Source organism: Cervus elaphus, chromosome 5 (assembly GCF_910594005.1).
Source record: "Cervus elaphus chromosome 5, mCerEla1.1, whole genome shotgun sequence".
In the NCBI taxonomy this organism is placed as follows: domain Eukaryota; kingdom Metazoa; phylum Chordata; class Mammalia; order Artiodactyla; family Cervidae; genus Cervus; species Cervus elaphus.
In genome coordinates this window covers 93,271,234-93,290,133 of record NC_057819.1, presented here as the reverse complement: position 1 = coordinate 93,290,133, position 18,900 = coordinate 93,271,234, and the positions used below count along the sequence as shown (strand labels likewise).

The following is an 18,900-nucleotide window of genomic DNA, read 5'->3' as shown; positions in this document are numbered from 1 at the left end:
ATGGTCCTTGTCTTCAAAATGCTTTATGTCTTAATGTGATAAAGCAGCTGAGTTGATTGAGTCAATGGTATTTTGCTTAGATTTGGGGGATAGTAGGGTCAACATGGAGAACTTCCCAGATGGTACAGTGGTAAACAAGCTGCCTGCCAATGCAGGAGACATGGGTTTGATCCCTAGGCTGGGAAGATTCCCTGAGGAGGAAATGGCAACCCACTCCATTATTCTTGCCTGAGAAATCTCATGGACAGAGGAGCCTGGCGGGCTAAGTCCATGGGGTCACAAAGAGGCAGACATGGCTGAGCGACTGAGCACACACATACACACACAGGGTCAAGATGATTCAGGTACATATCCTAATTTTCATACATACCTTTCCTCCACTTAAAATTAGGAAAGACCTCCTGGAGTAGGGTGAGGGGTGAAAAGCAGAGAAGTGGATCAAAAAAAGTTATCTTCACTGGAGGGAGTGAGAGATGAAGGGGAAGTAGGTAGAAACTGCAGCCTGAAACGAGTGGGGAGGTAATGATATCATTGCAACTAGAGACTTTGAACTTGAGGACAGGAGTTATAGCGAAGTCCAAGGTCTATAGGAAGTTGACAGAACCCAGGTCTCTGGCAAACTAGGCTCTGAGACATAAAGGATTAGCTGCAGCTGTATTGCAGGTCTGACCCTGGAGGGGGACACTGCCAGGAGCTCTAAACGTGGGGCACAGGAGAGAACCCAGGCCACAGCCAGGCCTGGCGATTGGAGGGACAACAGTGGGGAGGGGGGATCTTGTGAGCTGTGCAGATAACAGTGGCAGGACAGGGGGTGATGAGAGAAGGGCTGAAATGAATCTAGTCTCCAGAGGCCCCAAGGATTGGGATGAGAGAGCGGTGACTTTGGCAGAAAGTTAATAAATAACCTGTGTCCACAGGAGACTTAGATATTTGGAATTTTAGAGCTAGAAGAGACCTAGATCATGTCGTCCAACCTTGAGCAAAGTGACAGGTTCAAGGTCCCCCAGTGATTTGTTGGCAGATCCAGGCCTAGATACCAGATCTTCTAACATTTCCTGCCAGCACTGTCCCCCTGTGCTGTGCTGTGACCGTCTGCGGTTTCTGCCGGTTGCAATGACAGTGAGGGACAAGCTTTTGCCGAGACAGCCCAGAGATTCTAGAATTCTGGGGGCTGTTTTCTGTTGATACTGCTCAGATACCTAGCCCCCAGTAAAGAGCCAGGATTGGGTAAGGACTGCAGAGTGAGAACTGGAGACCATAAAAGGTGTCTTGGTGGGACAGCATTGGAGGCAGCTGGGTTCTCTGTGGTTGAACTGGGGCTGAGATACTGGTTTGTTCCCTCCAAGTCCCCAAGGTGGGTTTCTTTCCCCATTTCCCCCGTACGTCCCTCTGGAACCATCTTCTAAGTTAGCCTTTTAAGAGCATGCAGGTAGTGATGGGTGAGAGGTAAGATGGGCAGTGATTAGCCAGAAATCCTTCATCCTAATATATGGTAGGTCTGTCCACACCCCCATCAGCATTCAGGAGGAGAGGGAGACTCGCTATGTTGAAATAGAGCCTTGAAGAGACAGTGCCTGATCCAGGCACTCCGCCACCCTATCTCAGTCCAGGTGCAGCTGCTGGCCAAGGCTGTTCCTGGGTTTGTACTTCTTGGGCCCTTAGATTTCCTGGCTTCCCACCCCCAGGTACTATGCATGGAGCAGTAAGAACTAAAGAAAGGGAACTTCATTTTGTCAGGTAGAAACTGAGGTCAGAGGGGGAGAAGGGTACCTGCTAGGTCCACAGGGAGCTGATGGCCAGATTTCCCACCTCTTTGGATATGCTGTACAACAGAAGAATTCTCTAGGCTTGTGCTGCCCAATCTGATAGCCACAAACCACACAGGGCTGTCAAATACAGTAAGTCCCTTACTTAAGAACCTTCACGTTGCAAACTTTCAAAGACACAAATGTATGTTCCAGCCCCTATGTGCCAGCTGATGGTTGTATTGTACTACTATACTTTTCAAGGTTCAGTACTGTAAGAGTAAACATGTTTTCTTTATTTTTTGTGTTTTTTTAATCTACATATTATTTATATGGAAAGTGTTATAAACCTATTACAATATAGTACTATATAGCCAATTGCGTTAGTTGGGTACCTAGGCTAACTTTGTTGGACTTGTGAACAAATTGGACTTACAAACAAATTGGACTTACAAACATGCTCTTGAAACAGAATTTGTTCACATGTAGGGTGACTTACTGTATTTGAAATGTGGTTTGTCTGAATTGAGACATGCTCTAAATGCTAAACACACACTGGATTTTGAAGACTTAATATGGAAAAGAGAATGTAAAATATCTCAATATTTTTATATAAATAACATGTTGAGATGTCAATATTTTGGATATATTTACAGTAAATAAAGTGCATTGTTAATTTTACCCATTTCCTTTTACCTTTTTTTTTTAATGTGGCTGCTAGAAAATTTACAACTCCATATATGACTTGAATTATATTTCTCATGGACAGTGCTGCTCTAGAAAAGATACGATGATCTCTCAGGAGCCACATGGGTCAGGGCGCTGGGTGGAGCAGAAACAGTCAACCAGCACCCCTGGGCCCTTGGGCATTCCTGGCCCTTGAAGCCTTCCTAGGCACTGTACCTGGGCTGGGAATCCTTCTCAGTAGAATGGGGAGCCCAGAAGGCCCTCTTGGTTGTGAGGATGGGGTACACTGAAGGGAAGGGCCTCTCCAGGGCTTGGCCAGAGCTCACTGCTACAGAGAGTAAGCTTGTAAGGTCTTGGGTCTAGAACTCAGAGCAGGAAGCTTTCACGGAGAGAGAAAAAATTACATTTAATTTCTAATTAGGTGGTATGGCCTACTTCTTGCTCTCTGCTGGTTAGAACAAGGAAAGCTCTCTCAACTCCACCCCCACCAGGTTTTTCTCTGGTCCTGTCCCCAGGTGGGTGTGCTTGGGGATGGGAGGAGGTTGGTACCATAAACACTACAGCTCTGGAGCTAGGTTTTTCTCTCCGGCTGCCGCAACTTACTTCCCAAGGCTATATTTAGGTGTCGGTCTGGGGAAAAGGATGTGAGTTTTTCAGGATCCTGTTTATCCAGCAGACCCCACCCCACCCCCACCTTGCAGCTGTCTGTCCTCTGTTCAGTCTGGAACTTCCCCCTTACTTCCCTCCCTGCTTCACTGTGGGCGCCCAGGCCCTAGAAAGAAAACAACATTTGCCATTGAATCCTGCAGTTGCCACCTACTAGCTGTGTGACAACTAACATACACTTAATTTTCGGAGCCCCGTTTTCTCATTTGCAAAGTAGAGATAATGATACCTGCCTTGCAGGGATGCTGTGAGGTTCAAATGAGATAGTGTAAAGGGCCTGGCATTATGCCTGGTGAGTGGCAGTCATTAAATAAGTGTTGGTTCTTTGAGATCTGTCCAGCAGTGGCTCCGGCTGCTGCTTCAGGGAGAGCAGGTTTAGGAACCAGCCCAGGAGCATGTGACGTCTGGTGCGTTAATGGACAGTGGCTGTGAGAGGTCACTTGCCTTGTTTCTTTGTATTTGAATCTTTTTTTTTTTTTTTTAATTTTTTTTTTTTTAAATTATTTTTTCCAGTGGGTTTTGTCATACATTGATATGAATCAGCCATGGATTTACATGTATTGCCAATCCCGATCCCCCCTCCCACCTCCCTCTCCACCCGATTCCTCTGGGTCTTCCCAGTGCACCAGGCCGGAGCACTTGTCTCATGCATCCCACCTGGGCTGGTGATCTGTTTCACCATAGATAGTATACATGCTGTTCTTTTGAAATATCCCACCCTCACATTCTCCCACAAAGTTCAAAAGTCTGTTCTGTATTTCTGTGTCTCTTTTTCTGTTTTGCATATAGGGTTATCGTTATCACCTTTCTAAATTCCATATATTTGTGTTAGTATGCTGTAATGTTCTTTATCTTTCTGGCTTACTTCACTCTGTATAATGGGCTCCAGCTTCATCCATCTCATTAGGACTGGTTCAAATGAATTCTTTTTAATGGCTGAGTAATATTCCATGGCGTATATGTACCACAGCTTCCTTATCCATTCATCTGCTGATGGGCATCTAGGTTGCTTCCATGTCCTGGCTATTATAAACAGTGCTGCGATGAACATTGGGGTGCACGTGTCTCTTTCAGATCTGGTTTCCTCAGTGTGTATGCCCAGAAGTGGGATTGCTGGGTCATATGGCAGTTCTATTTCCAGTTTTTTAAGAAATCTCCACACTGTTTTCCATAGCGGCTGTACTAGTTTGCATTCCCACCAACAGTGTAAGAGGGTTCCCTTTTCTCCACACCCTCTCCAGCATTTATTGCTTGTAGACTTTTGGATAGCAGCCATCCTGACTGGCGTGTAATGGTACCTCATTGTGGTTTTGATTTGCATTTCTCTAATAATGAGTGATGTTGAGCATCTTTTCATGTGTTTGTTAGCCATCTGTATGTCTTCTTTGGAGAAATGTCTGTTTAGTTCTTTGGCCCATTTTTTGATTGGGTCATTTATTTTTCTGGAATTGAGCTGCAGGAGTTGCTTGTATATTTTTTAGATTAATCCTTTGTCCGTTTCTTCATTTGCTATTATTTTCTCCCAATCTGAGGGCTGTCTTTTCACCTTACTTATAGTTTCCTTTGTAGTGCAAAAGCTTTTAAGTTTCATTAGGTCCCATTTGTTTAGTTTTGCTTTTATTGTATTTGAATCTTAAGTTAGGTCCCAGGTTGGCTTGATGGCATCCTTTTTTAAAAAAAATAATTTTATTTATTGACTCATTTTTTGCTATGCTGGGTCTTCATTGCTGCATGGGCTTTTATCTACTTGCGGCGAGTGGGGGCTTACTCTCTAGTTGTGGTGCTCAGGCTTCTCATTGTGGTGGCTTCTCTTGTTGGGGATCCGGGCTTTAGGGTGCGCCGGCTCTAGGGCCCCGGGGCTTCAGTAGTTGCAGAACATGGGCTCAGGAGCTGCAGTTCCCAGGGTCTATGGCACAGGCTCAACAGTTGTGGTGCATGGGCTAAGTTGCTCCACGTGGCATGTGGGATCTTCCTGGATCAGGGATTGAGCCTGTGTCTCCTACATTGGCAGGCAGATTCTTTACCACTGAGCCACCAGGGAAGCCCCAACAGCATCCTCTTAACCAGGAGGTTAGAGCTCCCAGATGCCACCGCTGTGTACACCTAAGCGTGGGTCTATCAGGGATTACAGGAAATGATAGACTTTGGAGTCTGGTCTTCTACAAACTTATCTCGTTTCCTTATTTGTAAAATGGGAGTAACGATAGACCTAGCCATGGCATCACCAACTCCATGGACATGAGTTGGAGCAAACTCAGAGAGATAGTGAAGGACACGGAAGCCTGGTGTGCTGCAGTCCATGGGATCGCAAAGAGTTGGGTATGACCTAGTGACTGAACAACAACAGCAAAAACACCCATAGCAGTGTTATGAGGGTCACCTCGAGACAGTATTGGGTGAGACAGCGCCTCTGGCACGTAGCTGGCCCTCAGTGAGGGGCAGTTGTGCTCACTGGTTGGCCACATCTGGGCTCTGCTGGAATAACCTCTCTCTGTTTCCGTCTGCAGCAGCAAGGGCGGGGCACAAAGGCCCTGTACTAAGCACCTGTAATCCTCTGGGGGTGCCACCCCTGGAAACAGCGCCCCCACCATGTTTAACCTCATGAAGAAAGACAAGGACAAAGATGGCGGGCGGAAGGAGAAGAAGGAAAAGAAGGAGAAGAAGGAGCGGATGTCGGCGGCGGAGCTGCGGAGCCTGGAAGAGATGAGCCTGCGTCGCGGCTTCTTCAACCTTAACCGCTCCTCCAAGCGCGACTCCAGGACGCGCCTGGAGATCTCCAACCCCATCCCCATCAAGGTGGCCAGCGGCTCGGACCTGCACCTGACAGACATCGATTCGGACAGCAACAGGGGCAGCGTCGTCCTGGACTCGGGCCACCTGAGCACAGCCAGCTCCAGCGACGACCTCAAGGGCGAGGAAGGCGGCGGGCGGGGTTCGGTGCTGCAGCGGGCGGCCAAGTTCGGCTCCCTGGCCAAGCAGAACTCGCAGATGATCGCCAAGCGCTTCTCCTTCTCCCAGCGCAGTCGGGACGAGAGCACGTCGGAAACCTCCACCCCCTCGGAGCACTCTGCCGCCCCATCTCCGCAGGTAGAGGTGAGGACCCTGGAGGGACAGCTGACGCAGCATCCCGGCCCTGGCATCCCTCGATCAGGACCTCGGTCCCGAGCCCCGGAGCTGGTGACCAAGAGGTTTCCGGCTGACCTGCGTTTGCCCCCGGTGCTGCCCCCGCCACCCCCTGCCCTCCGGGAACTAGAACTGCTGCGAAGGCCCACTGGGGACTTCGGCTTCTCCCTGCGGCGCACCACCATGCTTGATCGGGGGCCCGAAGGCCAGGTCTACCGGCGGGTGGTTCACTTTGCGGAGCCCGGTGCGGGCACCAAGGACCTGGCCCTGGGGCTGGTGCCCGGTGACCGCCTGGTGGAGATCAATGGACTCAAGGTGGAGAACAAGTCCAGGGATGAGATTGTGGAGATGATCCGGCAGTCTGGGGACAGCGTGCGGCTCAAGGTGCAGCCTATCCCAGAGCTCAGCGAACTCAGCCAGAGCTGGCTGCAGAGCGTGGAGGGACTCCGCAGGGAGCCGGCCCATGTGAGTGTTTGCCTGGGCAGCCAGGGGTGAGAGGGGACTGGGTGTGTTGGCCTCCCTGACATTTGTACCTGGGAGGGTGGTTGGGGTACCCGATAGCTATCATCAGAGCCTAGCAAGTGTGAGGGATGATGCGGTCCCTTCCTTGTGCTCCGGGACAACTTATCTGGCCTGTGGGGAGAAGTGACCCCAGCAGATGTGATATACTGCAATACAGACTGTATGATACCTGAGTGGGCTTGTATGTCCTGAGCCCTAAATTGAGGCATTGAGAAAGCTAACATGTGCCACTTCCAGCTATGAGAGACACTCTGGACTACTGCTAGTCCAGACTGGTATGTGGACTAAAATAAAGGATTTCCATTTTTTATGGAGTGGAGGTGAAAAAAAGATAAATTATTTTAAATCAGGTCTCACATGGGACGTCTGTAATGTGTGGCTGCTTTAGTAGTAGCTCTTGGGGAGGTGACTGCAGGCCTCCTTTTACCCCTGAGCAACTGAGGAGCTGAACACCAGGTAAGGTTGCAGAGATAAGCAGGGGCCAGATCTTGGAGGACCTTGTAAATAATGGTAGGAGTTTAGATTTTAGTCCAGTGAAATGGTACCATTGTAGGATTTTCAGCAGGGGAGTGACTGGATCTGATTTATAAAGATCACTTGGGCTCCAACAGTCTTTATTATCTCCTGGAAGAAGAAAAAGCACAGCCCTGGAAAGGCAACAGGGATCTAGCCTACAGAGATAGTATGACCTGACTGTCCCTGAGATCTCAACTCGTATCCAGCCCACACAAAACGGCCACAGAAGGGGTGACATAGGAGCAGAAGACACTGAGATTAGATGCGTGAGCAGGTCTCTAGCGGAATGGATATCTCTAACCCCAGGGGACTTATGATAGGGTGGCTACATATCAGTTTGGAATGTTCTGCCTAGAGACAATCCATGAGGGATAAGTTGGCTCTAGCCCTCCCTTTCTCCTGCCTTTGGGTTTTAGGATTGTCTGGATCTGGTCCCTGCAGCCTGACCACTGCATAGCCTGGCTGGGACCTTTCAGCACTAAGTGACTGGCCAGATGTGTCAAAGTCAAAAGTGGGAGGAAATGCTAAGGAAGCAGGCAGAGTCCCTGTCCTAGCTTTCTCCCAGGGAGGGGAAGTGGACGCTCCACTGGCTGTTCAGTCTGGCAGCACCTCGGGCCTGGAGGGCCTGAGAGCAGCAGGGTTAGGCTCTGGCAGGAAGCGCTGGGGTCAGGTCCCTGACCTTCCTCTACCCTGGGGCTGGTGGGGTCAGGATGCTCTGCTAGTCAGGAAAGGGTCGTGAGTTGGGAGGGAGCCTGTCATGGAATCCAGGGGAGGACTGGAACTCATTCCAGAAACACCCATCAAGCACCCACTATGTGTTAGCCAACAGACTAGACTGAACTCAGGGAACCACAGCCTAGAGGAAGTAGTCTTTATTTCAGAGCCAGAGATCATACCATGATCATACCATGGGTCTCTCTGCTTTCTACAAGGGTAACATTGCTTTTAACAGATGGAATTTTCTTCCTCTTTAAGAATGAATCCCCTCTGGGAGATTGTTGCCAGCTCCCTGCTGAACCACAGCACAGGCCTCTGAGGGGCCCTGGGCCTGGCATCCCAGATGCTGTTCAGTTTTGTCCTTATAGCACATGGATTGTCCTGGCATCTCACATTTCCCCGCCGCTCTCCCTTCCCAGCTAGCTGCTGCTGCCTCCTCCCTGGGGAATTGGGTGGCTCAGCTGTCGAGGCCCTGGGGGATCCTGCAGTACAGCAGGTACCCCTGAAAGGCCAGCTTGCTCTTGCCCCTGTGGGGCAAACCCAGCTGATGCCCAGAGGACGTCTCCCTCCACCTGGGGGATCGGGCAGGGGAGGTAGTAGAAAGCCCCATCGTCAGGAGTCGCCTAGAGCCTTCTGACAGGTTCAGAGAAACCCCTGTATCTTTTCCTACCTGGGTAGGTGGTGGGGACTCGGGCCACAGCAGAGAGGAGCAGAGTGAGCCCAGCATTCCAGTGTCCTGGGATGGTCCCCCGGGGCTGGTGGAGGAGTGTTGCAGCCTCTTCTGGGAGTCTCATCCTTTATCTCCTCCTCTTCCTCCCACTCCTACTCCTGCTCCTTTTCTTGGCAGCGATTCTAATCCCAGTTCCATGCCAAGAAAAGAGTCTTCCCGCCTCCTCCAGGCTCTTGGGCGGGGAACCCTGACAACTTCAGCCCCACAGGGACAGCTCCTGGCGGCCACCATGCCCATCAGGCTGTCCATCAACTGTGTCCACATGTCGCCTGTCCCCAGGGAGCTCTGAGGGAGCTGGCTAGCCATCTGTTCCTTCTCGGCACACAGATGGGGGCCATGGGGCCTTTTCTCCGCAACCTCTTCAGAGGGCCCCAGGGAGACACAGCCCCATGGGTTTCCTTCTCACACGGTGTGTGTCCAGAATGCTCGGTTCACACCTCCTTCGTGTATCCCTGTGGCTGCTCGACAGGGTTCCACTGGGAGCAGGGGTGAGCTTCAGCAGTAGGATAGACTTGGGACCTCATAGGAATCACTTAGCTGGCCCGGGAGAAGCAGCTCTTCTGTGTCTTTTCTTCCACTCACCTGCCTATGAAACAGACATTTGTTGAGCACTTCCTGTGTGCTGGAGTCCAGCACTGAATAGCATATAACCCCAGCCCCAAGGAACTCACAGTCTGGTGGGAGAGATGCTCAAGCAGCAGGCAAAGACAGTGCCATTTGAGAAGCCCAATGACGGAGGCCAGGACATGGTCCTGGGGAGCACAGAAGAGGGGCTTCTAGTGCAGCCTTGGGAAGGAATGAGGGAGAACCGATATCTGGGAGGGAGATGAGTGGAGGGGAGACAAGGGGAGGAAGAGGAAGGCCGTAAGACACATGTCAAGGTCTGGAGACTGGAGAGAATGACACATTTGGGGAATAAGGCTGGGGGATTGTGTGGGGACAGGATTGAGAGGAGCAGCAGGAGAGGCAAGCAGGAAGCAGGTCACCAAGGCCCTTGTGAGTCATCTAGGGAATGCGAACTTTAACCTAAAGGCAGTGAAGCGATTTAATTAGGGAGTATGGGAACAGGTTTTGAAAACCTCTCTGGCTGCTTATGGAGAATGCTTTCAGCTCTTGCAAGGATAGCTGTGGGGAGACTAGTGAGGGAGCTGTAGTATCTCAATAAGGTGGACGGAGGCCTGAATTCGGGTAGAAGCAGTGCAGATGGAGAGACATATCTGACAGGAGCAACTGAAGTAGGCTCTGTTGTCTTTTTTATTTATTTTTATTTAAAAAAAATTTTTTTTTAAATATATTTATTTATTTTATTTATTTATTTGGCTGTTCCCGGCCTTAGCTGCAGCATGTGGGATCAAGTTCCCTGACCAGGGATTGAACCCTGGCCCCCTGCATTGGGAGCACAGAGTCTTAGCCACTGGACTACCAGGGAAGTCCCTAAAAAATTTTTAAAAATTATAACTGATATACAATGTTGTGTTAATTTTTGGTGTTCAGCAAAGTGATTCAGTTATGTGTGTGTGTGTATATATATATTTTTTTCAGATTCTTTTCCACTATAGTTCATTACAGGACACTGAATATAGTTCCTTGTGCTATACAGTAGGACCTTATTGCTTATCTGTTTTATTTGTATTTATATTTGTTAATCCCAAGCTCCTAATGCGTCTGTTCCACCTCCCGCTTTCTCCTTTGGTAATTATGTTTGTTTTCTATGTCTGTGAGTCTGTTTCTCTTCTGTAAATAAGCTTACTTATATCAAATGTTTAGACTCCACATTTAAGTGATATCCTAGGATGATATTTGTCTTTCTCTGACTTACTTCCCTTGGTATGATAATTTCTATGTTTATCCATGTTGCTGCAAATGGCGTTATTTCATTCTTTTTTATAGCTGAGTAGTATTCCATTATGTGTGTGTATGTATGTGTGTATGAATGTAAATATATATATACATATATCACATTTTCTTTATCAATTCATCTGTCCATGGACATTTAGGTTGCTTCCTTGTCTTGGCTATTGTAAATAGTGCTGTTATGAACTTACGGGTGCCCTGTAGTCTTGTTGATTGGCTTGTGTGGGAGAAGGAAGAAAGGAGGGGTCAAGTGTGATGCCAGATTTAAGGGAAGAGGCTAAGTCCTTTCTTCAGCTCCTCAGGGAAAATGTTTTAGGACATCTGTTTGGGGATCAGTTACTCAAATTTTCTAAAGGCAAAGAGATCCTTGAGTTGGTGAAATTGGAGGAGGTATTGGTAATGATGAGGATCTTAAAAACCCTAGTTGGTTCAGAATTCCTTCCTGCAGGTCCGTGAGTCTGTGTGGGCAAGTCAATACTCTTTAAGAAGGGGCAGGAACCTGTTAGGGACTAGGACTTGAGAGAGGGGAGAGCCGGTCCTTTCTGTTTGTATTCTCACTGGGTCTTCATGGGGGGCAAATATGGTGTCTGAGAATGGAGGGTGTTTCTGCTGAGCTCAGAAAAGCCCACCTGGCTAAACCCTGGCCAATGTGTTTGTCCCCCTGCCACCAAGAGCCAGGGGAGCTGGCCTGCACGGGAGCCGTACCTAAAAGCACTGTTCCCCTGAGCTTTCAAGGATGTGGTAGGAGGGGAGAAGTGGGTGCTTAAAGGAAGGTGTATCGCTCCTTCCCGTCCAAGGCTGGTTTCCTGAACCCTCTCAAGCTGTCGGACATTTGCCTGAGATCTGTAGTCCAGTCTCTTCTGTTGGAACTTGGGGTTTGTACTCAAAGGCTGTAGGGCTGTAAGTTTCCTAAAGAGGTCATCGTGTCCATCTAAAACCCCCTCCACACTCAGGAGAATCTGGAAGATAGCATTTATAGTGTAAAGAGCATGGACTTTGTAGCCAGAAAGACCTGTATTTGCATTTTCCTAAAGTTACCAAGCTTTGGTGAGCTTTAGTTTACTTACTCCTTTAAGCTTTTTAAAAAAATTTGCTTGGCTCTGCTGGGTCTTAGTTGCAGCATGCAGGATCTAGACCACTGATCAATTGTGCCATGTGGGATCTGGTTCCCTGACCAAGGATGGAACCTAGGCCCCCTGAATTGGAAGGTGGAATCTTAACCACCTGACTGCCAGGGAAGTCCCTCCCTTAATCATTTAATGAATCTGCTTAGGGACTAGCACTGTACCAGGCATAGGAAGATTAAATAAATAAAATGCAATCTTTCCTTGAGGAAGCATAGACCTAAGTAAAGAAATGCAACCAAGTACCATAACTGCTATCACAGGTCTGAACAGCTCTGCAGTGGGATGAGGAGGAGGAAACAGCCGGTTCTGCCACAGGCGAAGGGATGGCAATTAGGAGAGGCCTCCCAGGCAAAGTGAGCCGTGACCACTCTAAACAGGCTCTATTCTTTCCTCCCAGAATTTGAGAAGACTAACTCAGAGAAGTATGCATGCCCAACTAACTACAGTTTTCTCTGAGAAGGAAAATAAGACTGGAGCTAAAGGGAGACTTGTTTTTTATTCTGCAAACCATGCTCTGTGGGCCTTTATTTAAGACAAACATGTTTGTGTATTAGATGATGTCACTTATTAGACTTTCAGTTCAGTTCAGTTCAGTCGCTCAGTTGTGTCCGACTCTGCGACCCCATGAACCGCAGCACGCCAGGCCTCTCTGTCCATCACCAGCTCCTGGAATCTACCCAAACCCATGTCCATTGAGTTGATGATGCCATCCAACCATCTCATCCTCTGTCGTCCGCTTCTCCTCCTGCCCTCAATCTTTTCCAGCATCAGGGTCTTCTCAAATGAGTCAGCTCTTCTCATCAGGTGGCCAAAGTATTGGAGTTTCAGCTTCAACATCAGTCCTTCCAATGAACTCCCAGGACCGATCTCCTTTAGGATGGACTGGTTGGATCTCCTTGCAGTCCAAGGGACTCTTAAGAGTCTTCTCCCAACACCACAGTTCAAAAGCATCAATTCTTCGGCTCTCATCTTTCTTTATAGTCCAACTCTCACATCCATACATGACTACTGGAAAAACCATAGCCTTGACTAGATGGACCTGTGTTGACAAACTAATGTCTCTGCTTTTTAACATGCTGTCTAGGTTGGTCATAACTTTGCTTCCAAGGAGTAAGCGTCTTTTAATTTCATGGCTGCCATCACCATCTGCAGTGATTCTGGAGCCCAAAAAAATAAAGTCAGCCACTGGTTCCCCATCTATCTGCCATGAAGTGATGGGACTGGATGCCATGATCTTAGTTTTCTGAATGTTGAGCTTTAAGCCAGCTTTTCACTTTCCTCTTTCACTTTCTTTTTTTTTTTTTTCCTCTTTCACTTTCATCAAGAGGCTCTTTAGCTCTTCTTCACTTTCTGCCATAAGGGTGGTGTCATCTGCATATCTGAGGTTATTGATATTTCTCCCAGCAGTCTTGATTCCAGCTTGTGCTGACTTTAGCAGTAGTAAACGTTCAAGGAGATTAGTTCCCTTCCCTCTGCCTAGTCTCTAATACCATCCATGGAAGGCAATTTTACAGCCTCTGTGTTAATGAGGGACTTCCCTAGTAGCTCAGCTGCTAAAGAATCTGCCTGCAATGCAGGAGACCCCAGTTCAATTCCTAGGTTGGGAAGTTCCCCTGGAGAAGGGATAGGCTACCCACTCCAGTATTCATGGGCTTCCCTGGTGGCTCAGATGGTAAAGAATCTGCCTGCAGTGTGAGAGACCTGGGTTCGATCCCTGGGTTGGGAAAGTGCCAACTGGAGGAGGGCATGGCAACCCACTCCAGTATTCTTGCCTGGAGAATCTCCATGGACAGAGGAGCCTGGCAGGCTACAGTCCATGGGGTCTCAAAGAGTCAGACATGACTGAGCCCACACACACATGCTACTTGTGTTAATCCATTCTAGTGCTCTCCCATTCTTGCTCCTGATAAGGTTTTCTTTCCAATAGGACTCCTAACACTTTTGTCCAAACTCTTTCTTTGAAGCTCTATTCTTAAAGACAGCCCACTGGTGGGAGAGATGGGACACTGGGTGCTCTCTTGCTTTTTCCAGCATTTTAGAGCCAGGCTTCTCAGACCTGCAGGCGTGGTCCTCAGTGGCCTTGCAGGGGACTGGCCAGGCAGGGTTGTCTGCATTTGGGAGAAGGCTATAATGGAGGCCCTGGGAAGAAACAGCGTAAGTCTCCTCATCCTAGTCCCAAGGACCCCTGGGTGCTATCAGCAGTGGGGCCCAAAAGATTCCAAGGGGAGACTTGAAACTGCTGCTTCCTGGTCTGCCAGGCCGGCTTCCGGGCAACAGTCTTTCCCAGGGGCTTCTGCTGGTGGTGGGGTGGTGGGGTACTGCCTGAGTTCAATGTTCTAGAATGGCCTGTTCCTACTGCTACTCCAGGACATTTTCACTTCATTTTATGCCAAAGTTCCTGGAATCAGAGTCTCACCATGGGAGAGCCTGGTTTGGGGGCTCAGGGTGGAACCGAAACTATGTCCTTTTGGTTATGTGAAAGGCAGGTGGGTAGGTTCAAGGATGCATGACCTGGTGAACAAAAGGTCTTTGGGAGCATTTTGGGGAGTTGTCTGTCCTGGATTAGTTGGGTGCCTGGGACCAGCAGAATAGTGTGGTGGACTAGGTCACTTCCATTCTGCTAGGTCTCCCTCCTGTCTTCAGAGGTCCGGTCTGCCTTTTCCCCAGGGAGATGCTAGATGAACGACAGCCCCAGAGTGCCCTGGCCACCCAGCCCGTGGGTGGTGGGCACAGGGCCCAGGCCGCATTGGCCTGGGTGTGGGGACATGTCATGGTCACTGGTTGTTTTCGCAGGCACAGCTTGGAGCCCTGATGCAGGGGCAGGGCCTTGATGGAGGTGGGCTGCTCCAGCCCCTTCCAGCCCTGGCCAGTGCCCCTCTGGCCCACCCTGATCCCCCAGACCACCTTGGCCTCCTCTCCCTTCTGATCTCTTTTATTTATATTGAAATGGTTCTGGAAAATACCAGATATGCAAACACCCAGACGGGGGGAGGTGGGTGAGGAGTGGGGTGAAGCGGGGGGGTGTGTGTGTGTGGCGGGTGGGAACACAAGTATTTTAAAAATGCTGCAAATCTCTACAGCCTTTCCCAGAAACCACAAGCACGCGTTCTGCCTGCCAGCAGGGCTCCCGCTGCCCCCCTACCCCGAGCTGCTGGATTCTCCTCACTGGAGCCTGGGGTGGGGAGCAGCGTTGTGGGGGTGGGGATTGGTGACCCGTTGGGGTGGGGGCTCCCCTGCTGCCTGGGCAGGTTGCCTGGCGCCTCCTCTGTCCGTCTGGGCAGCGGGTACGAATGTGCCCCAGGCCTCCGCAGCACCCTGGGCACCTACCGTGCCAGACAGGCACTGCCAAGGAGTGGAGTCATCATGGTCCCCCACCCCTTGCTGTGCTGTTTGGGGGGCCCCCAGCCAACCCTCGAGTCCCATGTGGTATTTGGCAGCAGCTTCTGTTCTGTTAAATACAGGGGACAGTGTTAGCAAAGCTTATTTTTTCAGTCATTGGCTCTAGTTGGGTTGGGAAACTATTTCCTTAGACCTGGGTCACTGCTCTGGCTCCCTTCACCTCCCACCATATGTTCCTCAGAATCAGGGCATGGCATTCTGCCCCGGCCTGGCTCACCCGGCCACTCTGCACAAACTCTGCGGCAGGAAAGAATGTTGGGGGTTCACCTGGCCTTCTGTGTGGCACCCAGTACAGTGTGTGGCTCTCACAGGCTCCCTGCTGCTGCTGCTGCTGCTAAGTCACTTCAGTCCTGTCCGACTCCATGCGACCCCATAGACGGCAGCCCACCAGGCTCCCCCATCCCTGCGATTCTCCAGGCAAGAATACTGGAGTGGGTTGCCATTTCCTTCTCCAGTGCATGAAAGTGAAAAATGAAAGTGAAGTCGCTCAGTCATGTCCGACTCTTAGTGACCCCATGGACTGCAGCCTACCAGGCTCCTCCGTCCATGGGATTTTCCAGGCAAGAGTACTGGAGTGGGGTTCCATTGCCTTCTCCGACAGGCTCCCTAGGTGGTATTTAATTGATTTGGTAAAGATTCAGTGTGAATAGAAATGCTTTGAGGGAAGGGCAGGAAAAAGAGTAGCGAGGTTGAAGATCATGGTTAGCGTTCACTCCGCTTCTATTAGAGGCTGTTCTAGATGTCTTCCACATATGAACTCAGTACATTTTCCCAGCAACCCTTTGAAGTAGGTAGTATAATGATCTCTGTTTTGCAGATGAGGAAATTGGATTACAGAGAGGTTCAGGTTAGGTAAGTTGCCTATGGATTCATGGCTACTAAGTGCCTGGTCAGGATTTGAACTCTGGGTACACCTCCTGGCCCTTCACTCCACATAGGAGAGCTGTGTATCCACAGGTGTATGTGTGTGTTAGTTGCTCAGTCATGTCTGACTCTCTGCGACCCTATGAACTGTATGTAGCCTGCCAGGCTCCTCTGTCCATGGAATTCTCCAGGCAAGAATACTGGAGTGGGTAGCCATTCCCTTCTCCAGGGGATCTTCCCAGGATGAAACCCCGGGTCTCCTGCATTGCAGGCAGATTCTTTACTGTCTGAGCCACGAGGGAAGCCCTGTGTATCCATATATCCATACATCTACATAAGGTAGAGGAAGGCAGTCTCTGGGTATCCTTATACATCCACTGCCCAGCCCAGGCCTGGGCCTTCTGGTTCCTGCTCCCGGGTCCCTAGAAGCCTCTTCTCCAGAAGGAGAGGGGGAGCCAGCGGGGTGACTGGCCACTCATGCTGTGTGGATGCTACAGAAGGGTGTGACTGTTGCTCTCAGACTCTCTGGAGGATCCACCTGAGGAAGCGAGCCCAAGGGGCAGCAGGCAGGATTCAATCTTTTTTTTTTTTTCTGATGTGGACCATTTTAAAAGTCTTTATTGAGTTTGCTACAATATTGCTTCTGTCTTATGTTTTGGTTTTTGGGTACTGACTGGTGTGGGATCTTAGCTTCCTGACCAGGGATCGAACCCATGCCCCCTGCATTGGAAGGTGAAGTCTTAACCACTGGACCACCGGGGAAGTCCTGGGATTTAACCTTGTGGGAGCTGGGATGGGTACTGGAAAGCCTGAGAGAAGCCATGGGAAGAGAAGTGTCTTGGCAGCCTTTGGGTTCGGTCCCCTGGAGTGGGGAGGAGTGTTCATTTGCCCCTTATACGTCTGCTGCTGCTAGATCCCGGAGGTCAGGCACATTGCCCCCTCACCTTTTTGGCTCTCGCTGACATGCTGGTACTGACCTCTATAGCCCTTAGGGTAGCAAGATCCTAGAATGTCGCCTCTGACCAGGAGCAGGTCCTCTTATTTTATACAGGAGTGAGCATGTTGTTTTCTAGCATGCCCTGTGGGACAAAGGTGAGGAGGACCGCGGCCCGGCACAGTGCCTGGCAGGTGGCGGGTGTGCAACTCAGCGTTCTCACTGGCTTCTACTGTCGAGTCCCTGCTGTTTCTTTTGTCTATAGTGCTTTTTCCCGTCCACCCCCGTATATTCATACATACACACGGGCCCTGGTTTGAATATCATTTCCCGAGGGAAACCTTCCCTGGTCCTCTCAGACCACATCAGGTCTACACTGCCCTCCTTCTCCTTCACAGCCTTCATCAGGCTTGTAATGAATTTGTTCTCATTTCTGCCATGCTGGAGCGCTTGAGAGGGGTGGATATTTCGTTGAAGGAAAGAAGATGGTTCTTGAGTCTTGAGAAACTGGTTTCCTTGTTCAGCGCAGTTTGGGTCTTCTAGAACCCTCCCTGCTGCCCGTCCCCGGCGACTCGTCTGCTCTGTGCTTGGATGCTCAGCATCCCTCGCAGGAGTGGAGGCGAGATGGGACTAGACAGCCAGGAGCAGGGGCCTGGGAGGGGGCTCTGGAAGGAGGGTCGCTGGGACAGCCTGCCCAAGGAGGCACTGAGCGTGGGTGAGAAGCAGATTTGGGGTCACATGGGGTCACACGGTGTCCGGCCCAGGGGACCTGGGAGGAATGTGCCTGTCTTAGTGGCTGCAGGTCTCTGAGGGGGTGGAGTGTGGCCTGGCCAGGGCACAGGGCGCCCTCTTCCCTTCTGCTTTCCCTGGGCTGCCTGAGTGCTGGAATGTTGGCAGGCTGGGAATGTTCACAGCAAGGATTTTTCCCAGTCAGGGCGACAGATTCCAGCTGGAGCCTGGGGACAGCTCCCCCGTGGGCAGGGGCTACCGGAGAGACTGGTTGGGGGGGGAGTGCAGGCAGAGGTGGGACAGCCCCAACTGCTCTGCGCTTGGGGCCCGGACTTGGTTCCCATCCTCTCTGGGAGATGCAAGGGGGGCCCAGCGAGGGGACAGCCGGGCTCCTGGAGAAGCGGTGGGAGGCCTTGGGGACCAGAGACCTCACCTCAGCAAGGCAAGAACATGGCTGGTCTTATCCTCCAAGCCCTCACTTCCTCCAGTCGGCGCATGCATCAGGAAGAGGTGCCGCCTCGAATTCCATCCTCAGGTGGGGCTGCATCTGCTCAGACCCAGGTTCTCTGGCCTCTAGGGACCACCAGCCTTTGCATGAGGTAGCATTGCTGAGTTTGTCACCTGTATCTCTCCTCCACCTCGCAGGGGCCCCATAGCTACATCCAGGGCCTGGTTCCCTTTCTTAGTGACCTTTCCAGCCCCTCTGCCCTCTGATCTCAGTTTTGCTGGCTCCTCCCTCCCACTCCCATTTCTTCAAGGAGCTGACTCACTTCCTTCCTTCCCCACCAGCTTCTCTCACTGACAGGCCCTAGGGCAAGCGGGTACCCACAGGGAGCAGGGGTCTCTCCCAGGCACTTCCTGGGCTCCCTTCTCTGTCAGCAGGACTATGAGGCTGCCCCTGGCTCTGGGCAGAGGAGGGCTGGAGGCAAGGTGGACCGGGGATGGGCCTGGCTCTGGGCTATAGGGAAGACCGGGTACCAGCGCCCGGAGTCCTGGGACAGTCAGGGTGGGACATCGGGAAACCTTGAGGAGCACCTGAGCCCCGTTACCCTGGGGGGCGCTTGGTTCTGGGGAGAAGAAAGGCTGATGACATCATCCCTGGGATCAGGAAGCCAGTGCTTTCTCTAGAACAGAAGACATCTGCGAAAAGATAGATCTCAGCCCGGAGTGGCGCGGGCCGGAGGCCAAGCAGTGACAGCACTCGTCAGGCGGCACAAGACGGTCATGGCTGTCTGTGACACCCGCTTTCACGCCCAGCCCCATCCCATCAAGGGAAAGTGTCCGGAG

At 50.7% G+C, this 18,900-nt stretch overlaps 1 protein-coding gene across 11 annotated transcripts in view; it reads left to right on the top strand.

Annotated features, from left to right (window-relative positions):
* MYO18A (myosin XVIIIA) overlaps positions 1 to 18,900 on the top strand; it is a 102,053-nt gene that overhangs the window by 7,491 nt on the left and 75,662 nt on the right. For all 11 annotated transcript variants that reach the window (XM_043903250.1, XM_043903254.1, XM_043903252.1 and 8 more), the window contains exon 2: positions 5,606 to 6,686. In XM_043903250.1, coding sequence (XP_043759185.1) covers positions 5,688 to 6,686 — 999 coding nt within the window. In that variant the 5' untranslated portion in view covers positions 5,606 to 5,687. The remainder of the gene's footprint in view (positions 1 to 5,605; positions 6,687 to 18,900) is intronic.